The sequence below is a fragment of the Pseudorca crassidens genome, chromosome 3 (assembly GCF_039906515.1).
Source record: "Pseudorca crassidens isolate mPseCra1 chromosome 3, mPseCra1.hap1, whole genome shotgun sequence".
Classification (NCBI taxonomy): domain Eukaryota; kingdom Metazoa; phylum Chordata; class Mammalia; order Artiodactyla; family Delphinidae; genus Pseudorca; species Pseudorca crassidens.
In genome coordinates, this window is record NC_090298.1 from 161,590,129 (window position 1) to 161,609,240 (window position 19,112).

At 52.4% G+C, this 19,112-nt stretch overlaps 2 protein-coding genes across 3 annotated transcripts in view; one reads left to right on the forward strand and one right to left on the reverse strand.

Annotated features, from left to right (window-relative positions):
- Nucleotides 1–2,462, reverse strand: part of NR2C2AP (nuclear receptor 2C2 associated protein) — a 16,901-nt gene extending 14,439 nt beyond the window's left edge. Inside the window, exon 1 of the mRNA XM_067733355.1 lies at nt 2,321–2,462. The gene's annotated coding sequence lies outside the window, so the exon portion shown is untranslated. The remainder of the gene's footprint in view (nt 1–2,320) is intronic.
- Nucleotides 1–18,251, forward strand: part of NCAN (neurocan) — a 25,089-nt gene extending 6,838 nt beyond the window's left edge. The window contains exons 4-15 of one of the 2 annotated variants that reach the window (XM_067733344.1): nt 1,379–1,553; nt 1,664–1,791; nt 2,343–2,636; nt 3,543–4,139; nt 4,337–5,797; nt 9,847–9,963; nt 10,973–11,086; nt 12,411–12,569; nt 13,703–13,785; nt 14,510–14,654; nt 15,404–15,586; nt 15,839–18,251. In XM_067733344.1, coding sequence (XP_067589445.1) covers nt 1,379–1,553; nt 1,664–1,791; nt 2,343–2,636; nt 3,543–4,139; nt 4,337–5,797; nt 9,847–9,963; nt 10,973–11,086; nt 12,411–12,569; nt 13,703–13,785; nt 14,510–14,654; nt 15,404–15,586; nt 15,839–15,984 — 3,602 coding nt within the window. In that variant the 3' untranslated portion in view covers nt 15,985–18,251. The remainder of the gene's footprint in view (nt 1–1,378; nt 1,554–1,663; nt 1,792–2,342; nt 2,637–3,542; nt 4,140–4,336; nt 5,798–9,846; nt 9,964–10,972; nt 11,087–12,410; nt 12,570–13,702; nt 13,786–14,509; nt 14,655–15,403; nt 15,587–15,838) is intronic. The other variant, XM_067733345.1, reaches the window with a different exon arrangement.
- The last annotated feature ends 861 nt before the right edge of the window (nt 18,252–19,112 follow it).

Here is a 19,112-nt window from a genome sequence, read left to right on the forward strand (position 1 = left end):
GTTGGCCACGAGCAAAGTCCCTGCACCCTCTGTTCTGGGGCACAGTCTTTGCCCAGCCAACAGTGTCTCACTGCATATTTTATGGAGTCAACCAATCATCCCCTTTCCAAGGCATTGTTCTCAAAACTGATAAACCTCAAAGAAAACTGATAAGTCGTGAAAGAAGAGAATTCCACTTCTGGGTTTGGTTAGTTCGTTCATTCAGCCAAACATTTATTGAGTAGCTACCACATGCCAGCCTGGTGCTGGAGACACAGCCATGAGTGAGACACAGCTGCTGCCTTCTGGGAGCTCTCAGTTTGATAAAATGGAGCAAAATGTTTAACACCTTTGTTTTGCTCAGCCATTTCTCTCATCCCTGAATCAGAATTTGAGTCACAGTGAGCTTATTGATGCTTCATGTCCTGGCTTACATGTCACCTCCTCCAGGAAGCCTTCGGTGACTCCATTTCTAAGCTGAGCAAGAACCACATTTGGGGGCTTCCCTGGTGGCGCAGTGGTTAAGAATCTGCCTGCCAATGCAGGGGACACGGGTTTGAGCCCTGGTCTGGGAAGATCCCACATGCCACGGAGCAACTAAGCCTGTGTGCTACAACTACTGAGCCTGTGATCTAGACCCCACGTGCCACAACTACTGAAGCCTGCGCACCTAGAGCCCATGCTCCACAACAACAGAAGCCACTGCAATGAGAAGCCCGTGCACCGCAACGAAGAGTAGCCCCTGCTCGCCACGGCTAGAGAAAGCCCGCGTACAGCAACGAAGACCCAATGCAGCCATAAATAAATAAATACAATTTTTTTAAAAACCCACCACATTTGATCACCCATTGCTGCCTTTGCTTCCCCTCTGTATGCATGTACTTAATTCCTAAAAGGCAGAATCTCTCTCTCACTCTTCTCCATGCCTCCTGTCACCTCCAGAGCCTAACCCTAGGCATGAAGAGTGCTATCTTTGGAGTCAGATCTTTCTGGATATAACTTCTGGCTCTCCCTTATACAGGTTAATTGGCCTTAGACCTGTCCCTCAACCTTTCTGAGCCTTAGTTTGCTCCTCTGGAAATGGGGATAATCATAGGGTTGTTGTAAGATTTCAATGAGATAATGCTTATAAATGCTTTTTACATAGCAAATATTTAACAAATTCTAGCCCTTTATGGCCATTGCTATCATTTCTTCATCTGTAAAATGGGGGCATATCTGTCTCACCCCCCGTCATCATCACCCTAGCACTATGCCTGTTGCTGAGTGAACAGACATGGTACAGGGCAGTGTAGGGCAGCAGGTCTGTTATTATCAGACTGGGGGGGGGTGCATTCTGCAAGAGCGAGGTCTGTTCTTGAAGATTACAGCATAAATCATCCTGGATATTTCCCCATAGGTGTTGTGTTCCACTACCGAGCAGCCCAGGATCGCTACTCGCTGACCTTCGCTGAGGCCCAGGACGCCTGCCGTCTCAACTCAGCCACCATTGCAGCCCCGCGGCACCTGCAGGCCGCCTTCGAGGATGGCTTTGACAACTGCGATGCCGGGTGGCTCTCTGACCGCACTGTTCGGTGAGGGGGTACACAGGGTAGGGAGATGGAGAGCTAGCCCCTGGAGAAAGATGGTCCTTGGGGGCCCCAGGAGCACACATCTGAGAGGGACCCCCACCTTGTCTTGTCAGGTATCCTATCACCCAGTCCCGTCCTGGTTGCTATGGTGACCGTAGCAGCCTTCCAGGGGTGAGGAACTATGGGAGGCGAGACCCACGGGAACTCTACGATGTGTATTGCTTTGCCCGTGAGCTGGGGGGTAAGTCTGGGGCTGGCAGAACACCCCCTTCCCTGAGCCCCATTACCCTCCCTAACCCCCATCCTTCCCTAAGTCCTTCCTAGCTCTCCTAAGTTTCATCCCTCTCTAAACCTGCAGCCATGATCTGAGCCCACCGGTTCCCTGAGCCTTCCTCCACTCCTTGAGCCCCTCTCCTCTGTGCCCCTTCCCTCTCTCTGAGCCTCTTCCCTCTCTGAAGCCTTGTCCCCTTCTCTGAGTCTCTCCCCCTTCCTGCCCCCCCTCCCTCTTCCTACTTCCCTCCTCACTGATCCCCCCTCATCAAGGCCCTCCCTCTCTCTGAAGCTCAACTCGTTAAGGGGCCTGAGTTACCTCACTTGAAAAGGAAAGTGAAGCCCCCTCTTAGCACTGCATGAGAGGTAACGACAGTGATGTTCTGGCGATGGGGGCACGCAGCTGCGGCTGCTGCAACCCAGATCTAGCCAGATCAGGGCTATTTGGGGTGGGACCCCCTTCCCGGGCTCCGTGGGAGGGTTCTTGGGGCCCCTCTGACCTTCTCCCGCGCCTTCCCGCAGGCGAGGTCTTCTACGTAGGTCTGGCCCGCCGCCTGACACTGGCCGGCGCGCGTGCCCAGTGCCGCCGCCAGGGCGCTGTGCTGGCCTCGGTAGGACAGCTGCACCTGGCTTGGCATGAGGGCCTGGACCAGTGCGACCCGGGCTGGCTGGCCGACGGCAGCGTGCGCTATCCGATCCAGACGCCGCGCCGGCGCTGCGGGGGCCCAGTCCCGGGCGTGCGCACCGTCTATAGCTTCGCCAACCGCACCCGCTTCCCGGCGCCGAGAGAGCGTTACGACGCCTACTGCTTCCGAGGTGCGCGTGAGGCCACGCCCTTTGAGTGTGCGTCCCCGGGTGGCCACGCCCCAAGGGCATGCACCTTGATACAGGCCGCGCCCCCGGGAGCTTGGCTTTCTAGTAGAGGTGGAGGCCAGGCAGGGGAGAGACACAAGAAAACTTGCTGCGCGGTGAGCCGCGCCCCCAGGGAAAGGTCGTACCCCTGAGACAAGCTTTCCGTAGGAGCCCCGCCTTAGAGGAGGACGAACCCCAGAGAAGACCAAGCTCTGGGGGGAAGTCCTGTTTAGTGGGTGGGCTATGTCTCCTGAGATCTCTGAGAGACACGCCGCTGGATGGAGCAGTTCTCACCTGGAGCCTTGCCCATGAGCACCCACTGGGGAGGAAGTGATGCCTCAACTAGCCATGACCCCTGAGCAAGGCCACACCCCCAGGGATGGGACCAGGGATGGCCTTCACCCTTGGGGTGGGGCCACACCCTCAGAAGCTGCAAACCTCAAGTCCAAGGAGCTGAGTCTTATGTGTAAGCTGGGGGGGGGGGAAAGAATCTCTTCGTAGGAAGGCCATGCCCATTAGGCGCTATCTCTTCCATGGGAGGAGCCACGGCCCAGGTCTGACCTGCCCCCTGAGAGCTGGCCACTGCTCAGCTTCACCCACCAGCCAAGCTGTCTCTTGACCCTTTACTGCGACCAGTTGATTCTGACCTTGACAGTGGACCCCAGCCTGAACAGTGAGGATGATAACTTTGCGCCTCTGTCTCTCAGTCAGGGGGGATCCCAGAAACAACCCAGAGAGACAGAGGGGCTCAGAGAGACAGAGGTACATAGAAGATCTCTGCTGTAGCATGCTGGAATGTGGGTAGACTTCAGGCAGAACTTCCCAGCCAGCCCCTGGGCCTAACACAGCCTCTTCTGCTTTCTCCCACAGCTCATCACCCTACATCACAACATGGAAACCCAGAGACCCCGTCGTCTGGGGATGAGGGGGAGATTCTGTCAGCAGAAGGGCCCCCCGCCCAAGAACTGGAGCCCAGCCTGGAGGAGGAGGAGGTGGTCACCCCAGACTTCCAGGAGCCTCTGGTGTCCAGTGGGGAAGAAGAGCCTCTGATCTTGGCAGAGAAGCAGGAGTCTCGAGAGACCCCCAGTCCTGCCACTGGGGGCCTCACACTAGCCTCAAGGCCTGCTCTGGAGGCTGAGGAGGTGTGGCTGAGCACGGTGTCCCCCGCCCCCGGCAACGTGGAGGCAGGCACTGCGGTGGGCAGGCACACAGAGGCAACCCCAGCCAGCCCCATGCCCAGGAGGAGGGGGCGCTTTAAAGGGTTGAACGGGCGCCACTTCCAGCAACAGGAACCCCAGCGAGGGCTGAAGGGCGCGCTCCAGGCCAGCGTCCAGCCCCCCACCCCAGAGGTTGCTGGGAATTACGTGGAGCCTCCCCTGGCCACAGGAGCCACTGACGCCTTGGGGAGTGGCCGGAGCCAAAGCCCCTGGGCTGTGCTGACCAATGAGGTGGATGTGCCTGGAGCTGGTGAGTGGGGTCCAAGGGGGAGATGGGACCTGCCTGGGGATGCAAGGGGGACAGGGGAGGAGGCTCCGAATCACAGTTGGGTCCCCTGGCCTCACCAAGCCTCAGAAGACCCCTCTTCCTCAGGCCTGGAGCCAAGGAGACGATCAGCAGAAGAAGCTGCTGAGAGATAATTATAATTACTGTTGGTATTGTTTCAGGTTCCCCTGGTGGCAGGAGCCCCCCAGAGCCCTGGCTGTGGCCCCCAACCATGGTCCCACCTATCACCCTTGGCCTGGAACTAGAGGAAGCCAAGGGCCCCAGTGTGAGGCCAGCCACCCCCGACCTGCCCTGGTCCTCCTCGGAGGCCACTGCCTTGGCTCCCGACCCCTTGAAGGGCCCCAGCACTGCCCGCTGGGAGGCTTCTCCCACAGTCATTTCTCCAGACCTCCCTGTCATGGCCATGCTTCGTGGCCACAAACTGTGGCTCCTGTCACACCCTACGCCCCTCCCCACCGATGCCAGTGAGGTAAAGGGGTATAATGAAGCCATGGCCGCTGCCCCACCCTCCCCTGACTCAGAGATCGAGGCCAGCCCCCAGGATCCCATCCATCCAGAAGTGTATTCCCTGCCCTCCTCCTCGGGCCTGATGGGACAAGGTGGAGAGGCCACATCCCTGACACTCAGCAGCCCTGGAGAAGGAAGTCCTACGGCTCCTTTGCAGGCAGCTACAGACACACGAGCTGGAGCTGGTCCTAACTCCTTCAGAGCAGACTTTGGAAAAACTGGGGGGACCAGCCCTACTGGGCTCAGCAAAGCTGAGCCCCCCAGATCCAACCCACAGGCTTCTGTGGATGGGAATGTGGTGGCAGCCGTCACTTCCACTGAGACGGCCACTGAGCCCATGGGAGCCAGAGGCGTCTTGGGGTCTGAGTCTGCGGTCTTCAACACAGCAGAGACCCCCACTTCCAGCTTGCAGGCCAACATGGATGAGGCACAGGGCATGTGGCGGTCACTGCACAGTGAAGGGCTAGACCCCCATTCCCCATCTGCGCCCTTGGGGGTCCCTAGGGTCTCCTTGATGCTCAAGGTCACCCCGCGTTCGGAGCCTTCGGCTGCTACAGATGGAGGAGCCACAGTGGCTCCCATGAATTCCATGGCCACACTAGACACCCGTGGTGCCGGTGGGAATTGGGAACCTGGATCCCACGTGGTTGAGGGAGCTGAAAGCCCCACCTTGAACCCTCAAATGGCTGTGGATACAAGTGTGGTGATGTCCCTCATGTCCCTGGACCTGGGGGACAAGGTTGGGGTCCTGGCCATGTCCACAATGGCCTCCTCAAACTCCCAACCCCATCCAGAGCCGGAGGGCCAGATGGTGACCCAGGGCACCCTGAGAGGCTTGGAGCCTCCACATGAGGGCAGCCCCTCAGGGGAGCCCACTCTTCCTCCTTGGACACCGACGGCAGCCAGCAAGGACAAGCCCATTTCAGTTTCCTCGGGGGAGCCTATAGTGCCGTGGGACTCCCCCAGCACCCTGCTGCCTGCCTCCCTGGGCCCAGAGGAGTTTGAGCTGGAGGTCCTGGCGGGGAGCCCGGGTGTGGAGAGCTTCTGGGCGGAGGCAGCAAGTGGAGAGGAGCCAGCCCTGCCAGGAACCCCTGCAAATGGGAGTGCAGAGGAGGGTGAGTTGGAAGCTCGTGGTCTCATCCAGGTCACTGTGTTTGTGCTCAGGAACCAGGGGCTGGGGTAGGCCAGAGCTGGGAGGAAGGATTGTTCTTGGGTGCCTGGGAAGGTTTCTAGCAGGGGATGATGTTGAAGGCGGGAGGTCATTAGGCAGAGTTGAATTACAGAAAGCGTATTCCTGGCAGAGGCACTAGCCTGGGCAAAGGCCAGGAGGTGAAGCTGCGTTTGATGTGTTTTAGGCACAGCGAGCAATGAGGCAATGACGAGGTGTTGGGCGGAGTTTGGTTTTGGGGACGAGTACAGTCAGCAAATCATGTTCATGACCACTCTCAGCTGACAGTGTTGTGTGACGCTGGGGTCCTGCTTTCAGCGATGCCTCAGTCTGAGGAAGACAGAGCTGGTTACAGGCAACCCCCCTGGGGTGGGGCCGGAGGGAGGAGGCGTGGCAGGGAGGCCTTCCTGGACAAGTGTTGAATCGTAGCTGGAATTCAGTGGTGCAAAACGTGGGGGGCCTCAAGCCACAGATAAAGTGGGTGCTGGGAAGGGGTGGGAGTGGTGGGCATCACCCCCATTTAGTAGACAGCAAACTGAGGCTCAGGGAGGTATGTCACTACCAGCTAGTCAGTGGTCAAACCTCAACTGGCACCCAAATCCACATGTGCCTTGGTTGCTCTATGCCCAGCGGAGTCCAGAGAAAGCCATCACCCTGTTCTCCTGGGGCCAGGTCTGCCCGTTATGGGCAGCCTGCAAATTCCAGCCCTTTAGTTTTTAGGTCCTGCCATATTGAGCTATTCTTTCGGTCAAGTGAGCGTTAAAAAAAAAAAAAAAAAAAAACAAAGAAGAAGAAGAAGCTAATTAAGAGGCACACTTTTTCCGAGTTGCAAAACACTCTTATTAACAGGATTGGTTTTACAATCAATCAATAACACTTGCTCCTTTTTTTGAAGGCAGAGTGTCGTGGTGATGGAAACAGTGGATGCAGGGTTTTATCACCCACCCTGTCATCTCTGGGTTGTGTCTGGGGCTGCATCTTCTTTTCTTAGATGCCCAGGAGGCAGGTGGACCCTGGGCAGGGGCACTTGCATCAATAAAGTCTTATGTTTATTGGTGACTGCCTTTGTGCTTGGGTTGGTCTGAGCACTTTACTGGAATCACCTTGGTTAATCTTTTTAATGTCCTTGAGGAACAAGTTCTAGTACGATCCTAACTTTACAGATGGGGATACTGAGGCACAGGGAAGTCAAGTGACTTGTGCAGAGTCATGCAGCTGGGGAGTGTCAAGGATAACGTTTGAATCCAGGCTGTCTGACAACAGTCTCTGTCTCAATCACTGGGCTCTAAGATGTTTATTTCATTGACATAAAACAAAATAAAACGCCCTGAGGTCTTGGGGAGGGGGTAAGCTTGCCCAAGGCCAAAGGAACTAGAGAAGGAATGGTCAGGTGGGAGGGAAACCACGAAGAAGTGTGCTAAGGAAAGTGTGTTGAGAGGAGCCCCCAGGGCCACGGCTGGATCTGTCTTGGACTTTGTTGGTTTTTCAGCTCCAGACTCAAGCCATGGGCAGCCGGGGTGGAGGGAGGCAGCCAGTGCTGGGGGAGACCTGGGCGCCTACTCACCTACTGCTTGCAGCAGAAATGCTAATGAAGCCAAAAATAAATGCAGCACCAGCAAGCGACTGAGTCACCGCCAGTCCGTGGGCAGGTGTCAGCAGCTTGGGGCACCTGATGGGGCTTACACGTCCTGGCGCCTGGCAGCCCCACGCATGTGCCCGCACGTGCCAGGGTGGCACCAGGCACAGAAATAGCCACAGGCCTCTCTGGCCATCCGTGGTGGTACACGCCACTGCCCCAGGGACCGGCTTCAGTCACTGCGGGCAGGCCAGCAGCTACCTTTATGCAGTTAGCAAGCAACTGTTGAGTGCTTGCTGTATTCCAGGCACCATGTTGAGACCGAGTCCCTTGTCCTCTGGCAGCTGACATTCTAGAACAATGCTCTAGAACTTTCCCAGTGATGGAAATGTTCTCGAGCTACGCAGTCTAATACAATAGCAACAAGCCATTGGTGGCTACTGAGCCCTTGAAATGTGGCTAGTGTGACTGAGGAACTGCGTTTTAACTTTTATTCCATTTTAATTAATTTAAACTTAAATAGCTGTGCGTGGCTGCCATGTGGAACATCACTGCTCTGGGGGGAGGCATGGATAAGAAATGATGGTCCTAATAAATTATATTGGAGGTTAGAAAGTAATAAAGACAAAAGAGAAAAGTAAAGCAAGGGATGAGGGATGCCAGTGGGTGGGTTTTGGTTTTGGAAGGGGGGTTAGGATGAATTTTAGCAAGCCTGAAGGAGGTGAGAGAGGAGCCATGCAGAGATCTAGGGGAAAAGCAGTTCAGGCAGACGGAATAGCTTGTGCAAAGGCCCTGAGGCAGGACCGTGTTTGGTGTGTAGGAGGAACAGCAGGGTCAGTGTGGCTGGAGCGGAGTAAGTGAAGGAGGGAGAGGAGGATCAGGCAGGGAGATATTGGGGAAGATTGCACCGGGCCCTGTGGGCTGAGGTAAGGATTTTGGCTTTTCCTATGAGGGCAATGGGGAGCCATGGAGGAGTCTAGGCAGAGGAGGGACATGACCTGACTCAGGTTTACATGGCCTCCCTCTGGCAGCTGTGGGGAGAACAACCTGTTAAGGGTGAGGGCGGAGTCCAGAAGATCAGGGAGGAGGTGACTGCTTGTCATCGTCTCAGTTTCTTGTGGGCCTCCAGACCAGGACAAAACAGAAACAAATTCTACGTTATAGGGCCTGGAGAGAGGGCCTTAAATGGCTTCCAGATCCCCGTAGGCCAGTCTTGGCTCTTGTACTGTCCTGCTGAGTGGCTTTGAGCTAGACCCTGCCCTCCTCTGGGTCTCATTTCTGGTATCTTGCAGTGGAAGACTTGACACTGTCCTGACAAGGGATAGGGGTCATCTGGGGTACATGGGGGTTCTTGCTCTGCCCCTCCAAGACTCCAGGGTGGTCCAGAGACCACTCACCAAGGCCTCTGAGGCCCTGAGATGGGGAGGGGTGACCCTCCTGCCTCCAGAGAACCCTATCCGTGTTAAGCAATGTTGAGACCCCTCAAGAGGCCCCAGGCTGATATACAGAGAGCCAGTCATGGCATTACGGTCAGGACTGGGAGAGCAGGATGAGCTACTTTTTTTTTTTTTTTTTTTGCGGTACGCGGGCCTCTCACTGTTGTGGCCTCTCCCATTGCGGAGCACAGGCTCCGGACCCGCAGGCTCAGCGGCCATGGCTCACGGGCCCAGTTGCTCCACAGCATGTGGGATCTTCCCGGTCCGGGGCACGAACCCGTGTCCCCTGCATCGGCAGGTGGACTCTCAACCACTGCACCACCACGGAAGCCCAGGATGAGCTATTTTTATTTTCATTTTGTAAATGAGGCAACTGAGATTCACAGAAGTAATTTGCCCAGGGTTCCCTAGTGAGTGGCAGAGGCAGGAATTGAACCAGCCTCTCTGACTGCACAGCCTATGGTTATTACTGCTATAATCCACCACTTCTCCACACTGTAACCACTGAGGTTGCATCAGAAGAGGCTGAGCCACAAGGACGAAGGAAGTGATGGTTCCCACTGGTCCCAGTGCCGTTCATACCCCATCTAGAACCTATGTCCACTTCTTTGCTCCAAAGTATGAGAAGCACAATGACCAGTTGGGTATTTCTAGAAAAATGGGGATAAGTCAAGGAGGGCACTTAAACCGTGTTCTATGAGAAGACTTCCTAAGAGAAGCTGCAGGAATCCCATTCTAGTTCAGTCCAAGGAAGGACTTTGCCATAGCCAGGGCATCCCACAGGTGCTTTGGCCAGTTCCTGGAAAGAGTAAGCTCATCACAGGGACATGTGAGAGGAAGTTGGCAATCAATTATTGGGAAGTTATAGAGGGGACTCCACAGAGAGGGGTGGAACGAGAGGGCCTTTAGGGGTCTGAGGTCTGGATTCCCTGGGAGGCAGACTTGGTGGTCTGACTCCTTCCCGTACTCCTGTCCATCCTGCAGTTCCCTCGGATCCCTGTGAGAACAACCCTTGCCTGCATGGGGGCACGTGTAAAGCCAATGGCACCATGTATGGCTGTAGCTGTGACCAGGGCTTTGCTGGAGAGAACTGTGAGATCGGTGAGTACGCCAGGCTCAGGATCTGAACACAGACTTGTCTGACTCAGAGCCCTGGGGTCTATCCCAGCAGCCATCCCCATGAGGATCAGGGATCACAAAATGCTGGCTTCAGATGCTCCCTTCCCCTCCCTCACTCCTTGGTTCCAGTAAATCAGCCTCAGCAACAAACATCTGAGGTTTTATCCTCAGGGCTGAGGCTCTGGTGTGCTGCCTCCCATTACTACCAGGCAGGGGTGGGGAAGGGGAAGACAAAAGGATGGTAAGGCTCATACTCCCACCGGCAAAGGGCCCCAGGGGATCGCCTACCCTCTCCTGGGTAGGCAGGGGTATAGGCACCACCACCAGAACTGTTGGAAGCTAGCTCCAAAGCCCAACACAAGACATATGAAAAATTATGAAATTATAACAATAATTATAAATGATATAATTTCTTGAGCTCTTCCATTGACTCTACTCACAACCACTGCTGTGGAGGTGCTATTGTTATCACCACTTTGCAAAAAAAAAGAAACTGAGTCTCAGAGAGGGCAAGTGACTTGCCTGGCATCGTACATGCTTCAGGCACTATCTACACAGGGATTGGGAGAAGAGGTGCTCAACTGATTGCTCCCTGTACCTACAAACAACTTCGTGATTCTGTGCAAATCCTTATAAGTGCTCCACATTCTGAAGACCCTTCAGCTTCGACATTCTATGTGTCTGTTTGCCAGACCCACCTTCTGTTTGCCAGACCCACCCACTGTTCTGGAGTCAGGGGGAACGTCCTGCACACTCTGGCTTTCAGCCAGCCCAGTGGCATCTCCTCTCATTGATGCTAATTCACATCAGTTGTGTGAGGTTCCACCCCCTTGACCTCCAGAGTCATTGGGCCATCAGTGCAGACCACCGCTGTTGTACTCAGGTCTGGGATAGATGGTAGGGTCATGAACGCATCTTCTGCCTGGTTCTCCATGGGGACTGGGAGCCACAGGGAGGCTGACCTCTGACTCAGCCCCACCTTCCCCTCCAGATATAGATGACTGCCTCTCCAGCCCCTGTGAGAATGGAGGCACCTGCATCGACGAGGTCAACGCCTTCGTCTGCCTTTGCCTCCCCAGCTATGGGGGCAGCCTCTGTGAGAAAGGTGAGTCTCTGCCGAGACCCCAGAAACAGTTCCAGGAGCAGGGTTGGGTGCTGGACCACAGGCTTCCCACACATGGAGCTCCAGGTCTCTGCCTCTGGTTCCATGGCCGTGAGTCAGACAGGCAGGAGGCGAATAATTTTCTTGAGATAAAATTCACATAACATAGAATTAACCTTTTTAGAGTGTACAATTCAGTGGCATTCAGTACATTCACAGTGTTGTACAACCACCACCTCTAGCTAGTTCCAAGACATTTTCATCAGCCCCAAAGGAAATCCTGTCCCCGTTAGCCATCACTCCCCATTCCTCCCCTCCAGCCCCTGGCAACCACTAATCTACTTTCTGTCTCTATGGATTTGCCTCTTTTATATGTTTCATATAAATGTAGTCATACGCTCTGTGTCTTTTTGTATCTGCCTTCTTTCACTCAGCCTGATGTTTTTCAGGGTTCATCCACGCTGTAGGACGTGTCAGTGCTTCATTCCTTTTTATGGCTGAATCGTATTCCATTGGAGGGTCCACATTTTGTTTATCCGTTCATCACTTGATGGACCTTTGAGTTGTCTCCCCCTTGTGGCTAATGTGAATAGTGCGGCTATGAATGTTCATGTACACGTTTTTGTTTCAATACCTGTTTTCCATTCTTTTTGATTTTCCCCCCATTCTTTTTGGTGTACCCAGGAATAGAACGGCTGGGTCATATGGTAATTCTGTGTTTAACTTTTTGAGAAGCTGCCAGACTGTTTTCCACAGGGGCTACACCATTTTACATTCCCCCCAGCAATGCAAGATGGTTCCAATTTCTCCATATCCTTGCCAGCGCTTATTATTTTCCTTTTAAAAAAAATTATAGCCATCCTAGTGGGTATGAGGTGGTATCCCATTGTGATTCTGATTTGTTTTTCCTAATGATTCACGTTGTTGAGCATCTTTTCATGTGCTTGTAGGCCATTTGTATATCTTTTTGGGAGAAATGTCTATTTGAGTTTTTTCCCAGGAGGGAAATTTTAGGCCTTCCTGAGGTCCCAGGATGCGGCCAGATCAGAGAATGAGATATTAGAGTTGGGATAAGAGAGAATGGGTGTAATGGTCTTCCAGTTGAATCTCTTCCTGCAACAGAGAAAAGAAGTGAATATGGGAGGAGGGAGGTGAAAAGGTGGGGGGACAGAGTGGGGGCTGGGGGATGGGCCCAGGGAGAGGGTTGATTTAGCCCCACAGTGACCTTGGATTGGGCCCTCTCTCTGGTGGGCTGCTGTGCTCACGGCTGGCAAGGCAGGCCTCGGCTTGAGGCCCGCCCCCTTCATGCTCCCTTTCCACCTCCCAGACACAGAGGGCTGTGACCATGGCTGGCACAAGTTTCAGGGCCACTGCTACCGCTACTTCGCCCATCGGCGGGCATGGGAGGATGCCGAGAGGGACTGCCGCCGTCGAGCCGGCCACCTGACCAGCATCCACTCATCCGAAGAACACGGCTTCATCAACAGTAGGGACTCTGGGGTGGGCAGGGGTGGCCTTTACAGTCCCTTTGTCAGGGGATCCCCCCCGGGTCCTGAAGACGCTACCTTTCTGAAGCTATGTTCATTAATGCAAGCCCTGACCACTTATTAATTCAAGTGTCTATTTATTCACTTGTCAGTTCATTCATTCACTTCATTCATTCTCTGACTACTTACTGAGCACCTGCTATGTGCCAGGCACTGTTCCAGGCACAGAGACACACATTGTCCTGTCCTTAGGGAGTGACGTTCTTGAAGAGGATATAGTCAAACAAGTAAATATCTAATTAAATAAGTCTATCCTAAAATTTAGCTGGTTCTCAGGGCACTGATGACAGTTAAAACAGGGCCAGGGGACAGAGGGTGATGGAGAAGCATCTGTGGTGCGGGGGATGAAATGAGGGAGGAGCAGAGATTTAGAGAAAGAGGGGTGTCCCATAAATTAAATCCAGCATTTATTGATTTACTCATTATTCCTTCTACCCTTTTTCATCCATTTATTTATTCACATTTTCCCCATCCCATCCCCTGTTAATTCTTTAATTTGTTCATTCCCTGGTTCACTGGCTTTTTTCCTCTATGTAATCAAACACACATGCATCCAGCTGCTTCCTCCTCAGTGACTGATTGGCTCATTTAGATTCACCTGCCTGCCCTGTCAGCCTTGCTCGCTGGCTCTCTTAGCCCCTGCTCTCTCACTTCTGCAAAGATCTGACTTGTTTTTATCGTTTTCTCTGGCCTTTTGTTTAAGCCACAAATTGTGACAAGGCCAGGAGCCTAATTCCAGCCCTTTCCATGCCCCAAACCCACTCCCCAAGTATGAGGCCAGCCAGAGCCTCAGCCTGCTAGGAAATGGGGGGATGTGGCCTCCAGCCCATGCCCCCCAGGCTGGCAGAGGGGCTGGGGTCCTCCCCTCCAGCTCAAACCCAAAACTGGGGGAGGGGCTCTGGGTACCCCCCCCCCTCCATTCTCATCTTCATCCACTTCCCCTTCCAGCCCACCTTCAGGCTGGGGAGGGGGCTGAGTCTCCCCTCCCACACCCCCCACCTGGCCTCCAGCCAGCAACCTAGGCTGGGGGAGGTGCAAGTACCCAGCCCTCACGACACCCCACACCCCACAGGTTTTGGGCGTGAAAACACGTGGATCGGCCTAAACGACAGGATCGTGGAGAGGGATTTCCAGTGGACGGACAACACGGGGCTGGTGAGTGGTGGCAGCCTGGGGGCCTGGGTCCCTGCCGTCAGACTGTTGACTTGGGCCCTGCCTAGAATGGAGAGTTCTGGGTAAGCTGCAATGACCCGGCCCTCTGACTTCACTTTAGTAAATCTTATATTATCTTTTTCACCACAATTAGAAAAGAAATCCACCTCCTCTCCTCTGCCATGAGAACTGGCCCCGGCCCACTCTCTGACTACACTTGAACTGGATCAAGCAGCCCCGCCCTCCTGGCCTCTGTTCTGTTCCTCAGACAGGACAAGCTCAGTCCTGCCTCAGGGCCTTTGCATTAGCTATTCCCTCTGCTTAGAACTCTGTTCCCTGCCTGCGTTGTTCTTATCCTTGAGTCTTCCTTCAGCTCTCCTGTTGCCTCCTCAGGGAAGCTCTCCTGGACTTCCAGTCTGAGGTCACCTTTTTGTTCAACTATTTATCTAACAATGAGTGACCCATATGGAAAACAGACTGTCAGGGAGTGAGCTGGGGCAGGAGGACCAGGGAAGAGGGCACCACAGCCTCGCAGCTAGAGGAGGGTTGACTTGGACTGTAGTGGCAGCCACCCTCAGGGCAGGCAGAACAGTGCTCATTGTAGAGATGGAAACACTGAGTCCCTAAGAGTTTGAGTGGTCTGGCCAGGGGAATCCCACAGTACCAGTGCCAGAGCCTGGGACAGGCTGCATGTCCCCTGAGCACCCCCTGCTCCCCATTCTTACAGCAATATGAGAACTGGAGGGAGAACCAGCCCGACAATTTCTTCGCGGGTGGGGAGGACTGTGTGGTGATGGTGTCACATGAGAGTGGGCACTGGAATGATGTCCCCTGCAACTACAACCTCCCCTATGTCTGTAAGAAGGGCACAGGTATGCTGCTACTCTCCCTCCCACCCCTTCTCCCCCAACCTTCCCTCCTGCCGGTCACTGGTTCGTTGTTTTATTTAAGTTTGTAAATGTAGGAGTCAGTCCAGCCCAGTTTTCACTCTTTAGAACTATGTGAGGGTACCCGTTTTTCCCCCACCCTTGCCAACTCTGTGTTACCAAACTTTTTGTTCTTTGTTCATCTAAGTCCTGAAAAACAGTATCTCATTGTCATCATAGTTTGCACGTCTTCGAGGATGAGAATAACCAGCTCTTCATATGTTGATAAGCTGTTTATATGTATTTGATTTCCTGTGACCTACCAGTTCATTTCCTTTGCCTAATTTTCTATCAGTTCATTGGTCTTATTGATTTGTAAGAGCTCTTTACATATTAAGGAAACATATATATGTATAGGTATATTCTCAAGTCCACCTTTCTTATACTTTTCTTCATTCTTGCTTCTGTTTCTTTGCCAATTTTCATATCCTTTTTTCCATTCATTTGCTCAGATTATTCTTGCCTCCCATCTCCTTCATTCCCATCATGCACAAGAATTAGGGGGTGGGATGTGTCCAGGAGGATGTGTCCCTCAGCATCTCCTGGTTTGGGTGGAGGAGACATTCACTTCTAGCCCTTTGAGGTCACAGCTGGGCAAAAGGTGGGACCTGTTGAGGGTTCATCTCAACAAGAGATGAAACCAGTTCAGCCCCAGTCCCATACACTTCTTTAACTGGAGGTTCCTCTGTCCCCAGTGCTGTGTGGTCCCCCTCCAGCAGTGGAGAACGCCTTGCCCATCGGTGCCCGCAAGGCCAAGTATAATGTCCACGCCACTGTACGCTACCAGTGCGACGAAGGATTTGCCCAGCACCATGTGGCCATCATCCGATGCCGGAGCAATGGCAAATGGGACCGGCCCCAAATTGTCTGCACCAAACGTAAGTGGCTTCTGCCAGACACCCCAACAAAAGTTTCCAGCTACTTGTAGTCTCCAATTAAGCATCTCATGACTACACACATTGATCTGGTTGAATGTCTGCCTGATAATATGGCCTTGCAGATAAGTGAGAACTTACTAGCTTGCCTGGTGTTCCCTCCATTTCCCCCTCCCCCGAGGAAGCCTGTTCCATCAGGCCACACACCTCTCATCAGCTTTTGCCACGTCCCTGTCGTCCCTCACTTCCCCGCAGCCAGACGATCCCATCGGATGCGGCGACACCATCACCACCACCAACACCACCACCAGCATCACCACCACAAATCGCGCAAGGAGCGCAGAAAACACAAGAAACACCCAGCAGAGGACTGGGAGAAGGAAGAAGGGAATTTCTGCTGAAGAACCAGGCAAAAGAAAGCACAATCCCCTTCCCACACCTGCCCTGGAGCCTTCACCTGGGGAGGCAGAGCCCAGAGAGAAACAAGAGGGTCCGGAAGCCCCTGAGTCCCAAACCGCATACCCCCATACATAACCATTTGTAAAAAGCTCCTCTCTCCTTTTTCTTACATATACAAGGTCCTCTTGGCAGGTGTAGCCATGTGTCTGAAAAGTCAGTTCTAGTCAGGCTGAACTCTGGGCGCATCTCTCAGTGGAGGGAAGCACAATCGGCAAAGATTATTCTTTGCACTGGTTTAGTCTTTTGTTGGCAAGGCTGACTGCCAGTTGTGGAAATAAGGCTGTGATAAGGGTGCAAGAATGTGTATTTGGATTCGCACTAAGGAATTGCTTTTACCACCAGAGGTTCAGATTTAGTAAACTGTCAGATGTCCTAAATGCAGGCTGAAGCCTATAGTGAAGGTCACTGGCTTTGGGAGTAGAAAATTACATGGACGCACACGGCTTGAACTTGATGACAGCTCTTCCTTCACCTTGGACTTCAGCCTAAGTCAGTCCTTAGTCTTGGTGGATGAACTGAGTGTGGAATTCCTATGTATTGAATTTTAGGAATGTTTTTAGAACAGCATCCCTCCGTGCCCTCAGAGTTAGGGGTCAGAATAGTCAGAGGAATTTGTGGGCAATGAGGGGAAGCTGTATTGCTTGCCCTCTCAGGTCTAGTCCAGTGCTGAGATTTGGTGGTTCTGCATGTGTGGTGAATTTTATACACACACACACACACACACACACACACACACACACACACACACACACACACAGATGAGAGGATGTTTAGGGCTCAACGAACCCAGATTTCTTCCCCCTCCATCTCTCAGGGAGACAAAGAACCTCCTTCCTGGGCCAAGGAGGTGCCAAGTTTTCTAGCTCGTTGCCCATATCCATCCCTCAAGCAGACATTGGTAATGCCCCTGCCATGGGTCCCACCCCTACCCCTACTCTATTCCTGTCTCCTCCATTCATCGCCTGGTGGACTAGAAATGCTTAAAACTTGAAGTAGTGACATCTACCTGCGGTCATGTAGAGAGATGAAACACACACACACACACACATTTTTCTCTTAGTTTTTTAATTTTTTAAGCAGTAAAGAACTCACCTTGCCTTCCTCCCCAGAATCTGAAACCTGTAAAAACTTTCCCCAAGCCGGAAGTCGGGATTCAGCTTCCTGATCTCTGGCGGAAAGAGCCACAGCTTTTCCTCCACGTCCTTTGTCCACTCTCAACCTCTCTAGTCTGGGTAACATCTGTGGATTAGTGTTAAAAACCACAGTGGAGAATGGCCCTCTGCAGGAAAGAAAAATAAGCAAATATACAGTCCATCTAAGGGTTCAGTAGAGAAAGAAATGTGTTGGCTTAGCCTATATTCCTCCTGGGAAGTACTAATCATAATTGACAACTATGGAGTAGGTACCATGCTAAGGACTTACACTGCCTCCATGAATCTTCTCAACAGCCCAGTGACTTAGGAACCATTACTTTCCCATTTTACACAAGACAAAACTGAGGCTCAGATAAGAGAAAGGCACTGGCTTGCAAGACAGGAATAAGGATTCGGTCCTGCCTCTGGCTGACTCCTAACCCTGCTCTCTATTCTGGGGGGAAGGAATTGAAACATAATCATGCTCTAACACACAGGAAGATTTAGGAAAAGATTGAGAAGTGCAAACTAGACCTGCATCCTTGACCATGGTCTTTAGTGTCCCCTGCTATAGACATTATCCACTGTCCCATGTTATGGTTATTGTTGAGAAAACCCAGGGATATAGGTTTGCCTTCTAGGTTTGATAATTCCTCTTGGTTTAAGAAATATAAAAACAATAACACATCTTCAGTCATCCATGTCACAAAAGAATTTTCCTTTGTTTGGAGTGGGGGGCTCTGGGGATGCAACTTTTTTGGGGGTGTCTTGGTTTATGCTCCTTACCCTTGACCACCTCAGCCCCTCGCCCTGCCCCCACCCCAGCTCCATGGTGGGAGGGGGCTCTGATATTTTCTAAGGTGGGTGGTTTGTCTCTTGGTCTTTCCCTTTGAGATGTGCGAGTGTGTTTGCGTGTGCCGCGTGTGTGGCATGCGTGTGAGTGTGTGTGCGCGTGAACAGCTTTGGATTCTGTTGGTTATGCTGTCAGCTGCCGTGTTCCGTGGGTCTGTGGTATCTGACACTATGGACATTAATGTACTCCTTGGACATTTTAATAAAATTTTTTAACAGTTCAACCTGCCTCCTGACACCTTCCTTCATTCATTTACTCAACAAGGACTTACTGGGCAGCTGTTATATGCCGTGTACTGTGCTGGGTGCTGGGGAGATAGTGGTGGACAGAACAGATGTGACCCCTGGGAGGTGGTCAGGGGAGACTTCTTAGAGGAGGTGAATGGAATCTAAAGGATGAATAGCATTAACTAGACAAAGAAGGGAAGAAAGGAAGAGAGTTTCAGGCAGAGGGAAGAGTAAAAGTGAAAATCTTCTTGCAGAAGGGAACATGGTTCATTTGAGAAACAGCAAAGAGTCCATAGCGGCTGGAGCGGAGTGACAGAGGTAGACAGTGGAGGGAGATGAGGTCAGAGAGGCAGAGGATGGATCACTCAGGGCAATATGGGCTGTAATGAGAAGTTTGGGTTTTATTCTAAAGCAATAGTGGCAACATAAACAAGGACAAAAGGTGAATGCCAAGCTTGGAAACAATTCTTCAAATCAGAGATAAAGGAATTTTGCCTTAATATATAAAGAGCTCCTACAAATCAATACGAAAAACCCCAATAATCCAATAGCCAAATGGGCACAGGATATGAACAAAAAGCTCAAAGAAAAGGACAGATGGCTCTTAAAATACAACATATGCTCAACAAAATAATACACAATTTTCAGATCACCAAGATACACAAATAAGGACATATAAATAAAAGGGAATAAACGAATAAATCTCACAAGAGAGGGGCCTTGCATATTTCAATGATGACAATGTACCTGAACTGAGAATAATTTATGATTTACTCAACTTCCTGCATCTAAAGTCAAAGTGGAGGATAGTCAGCTTCATATAACAGGTGAATTGCAAGTGACAACCACAATGAGTT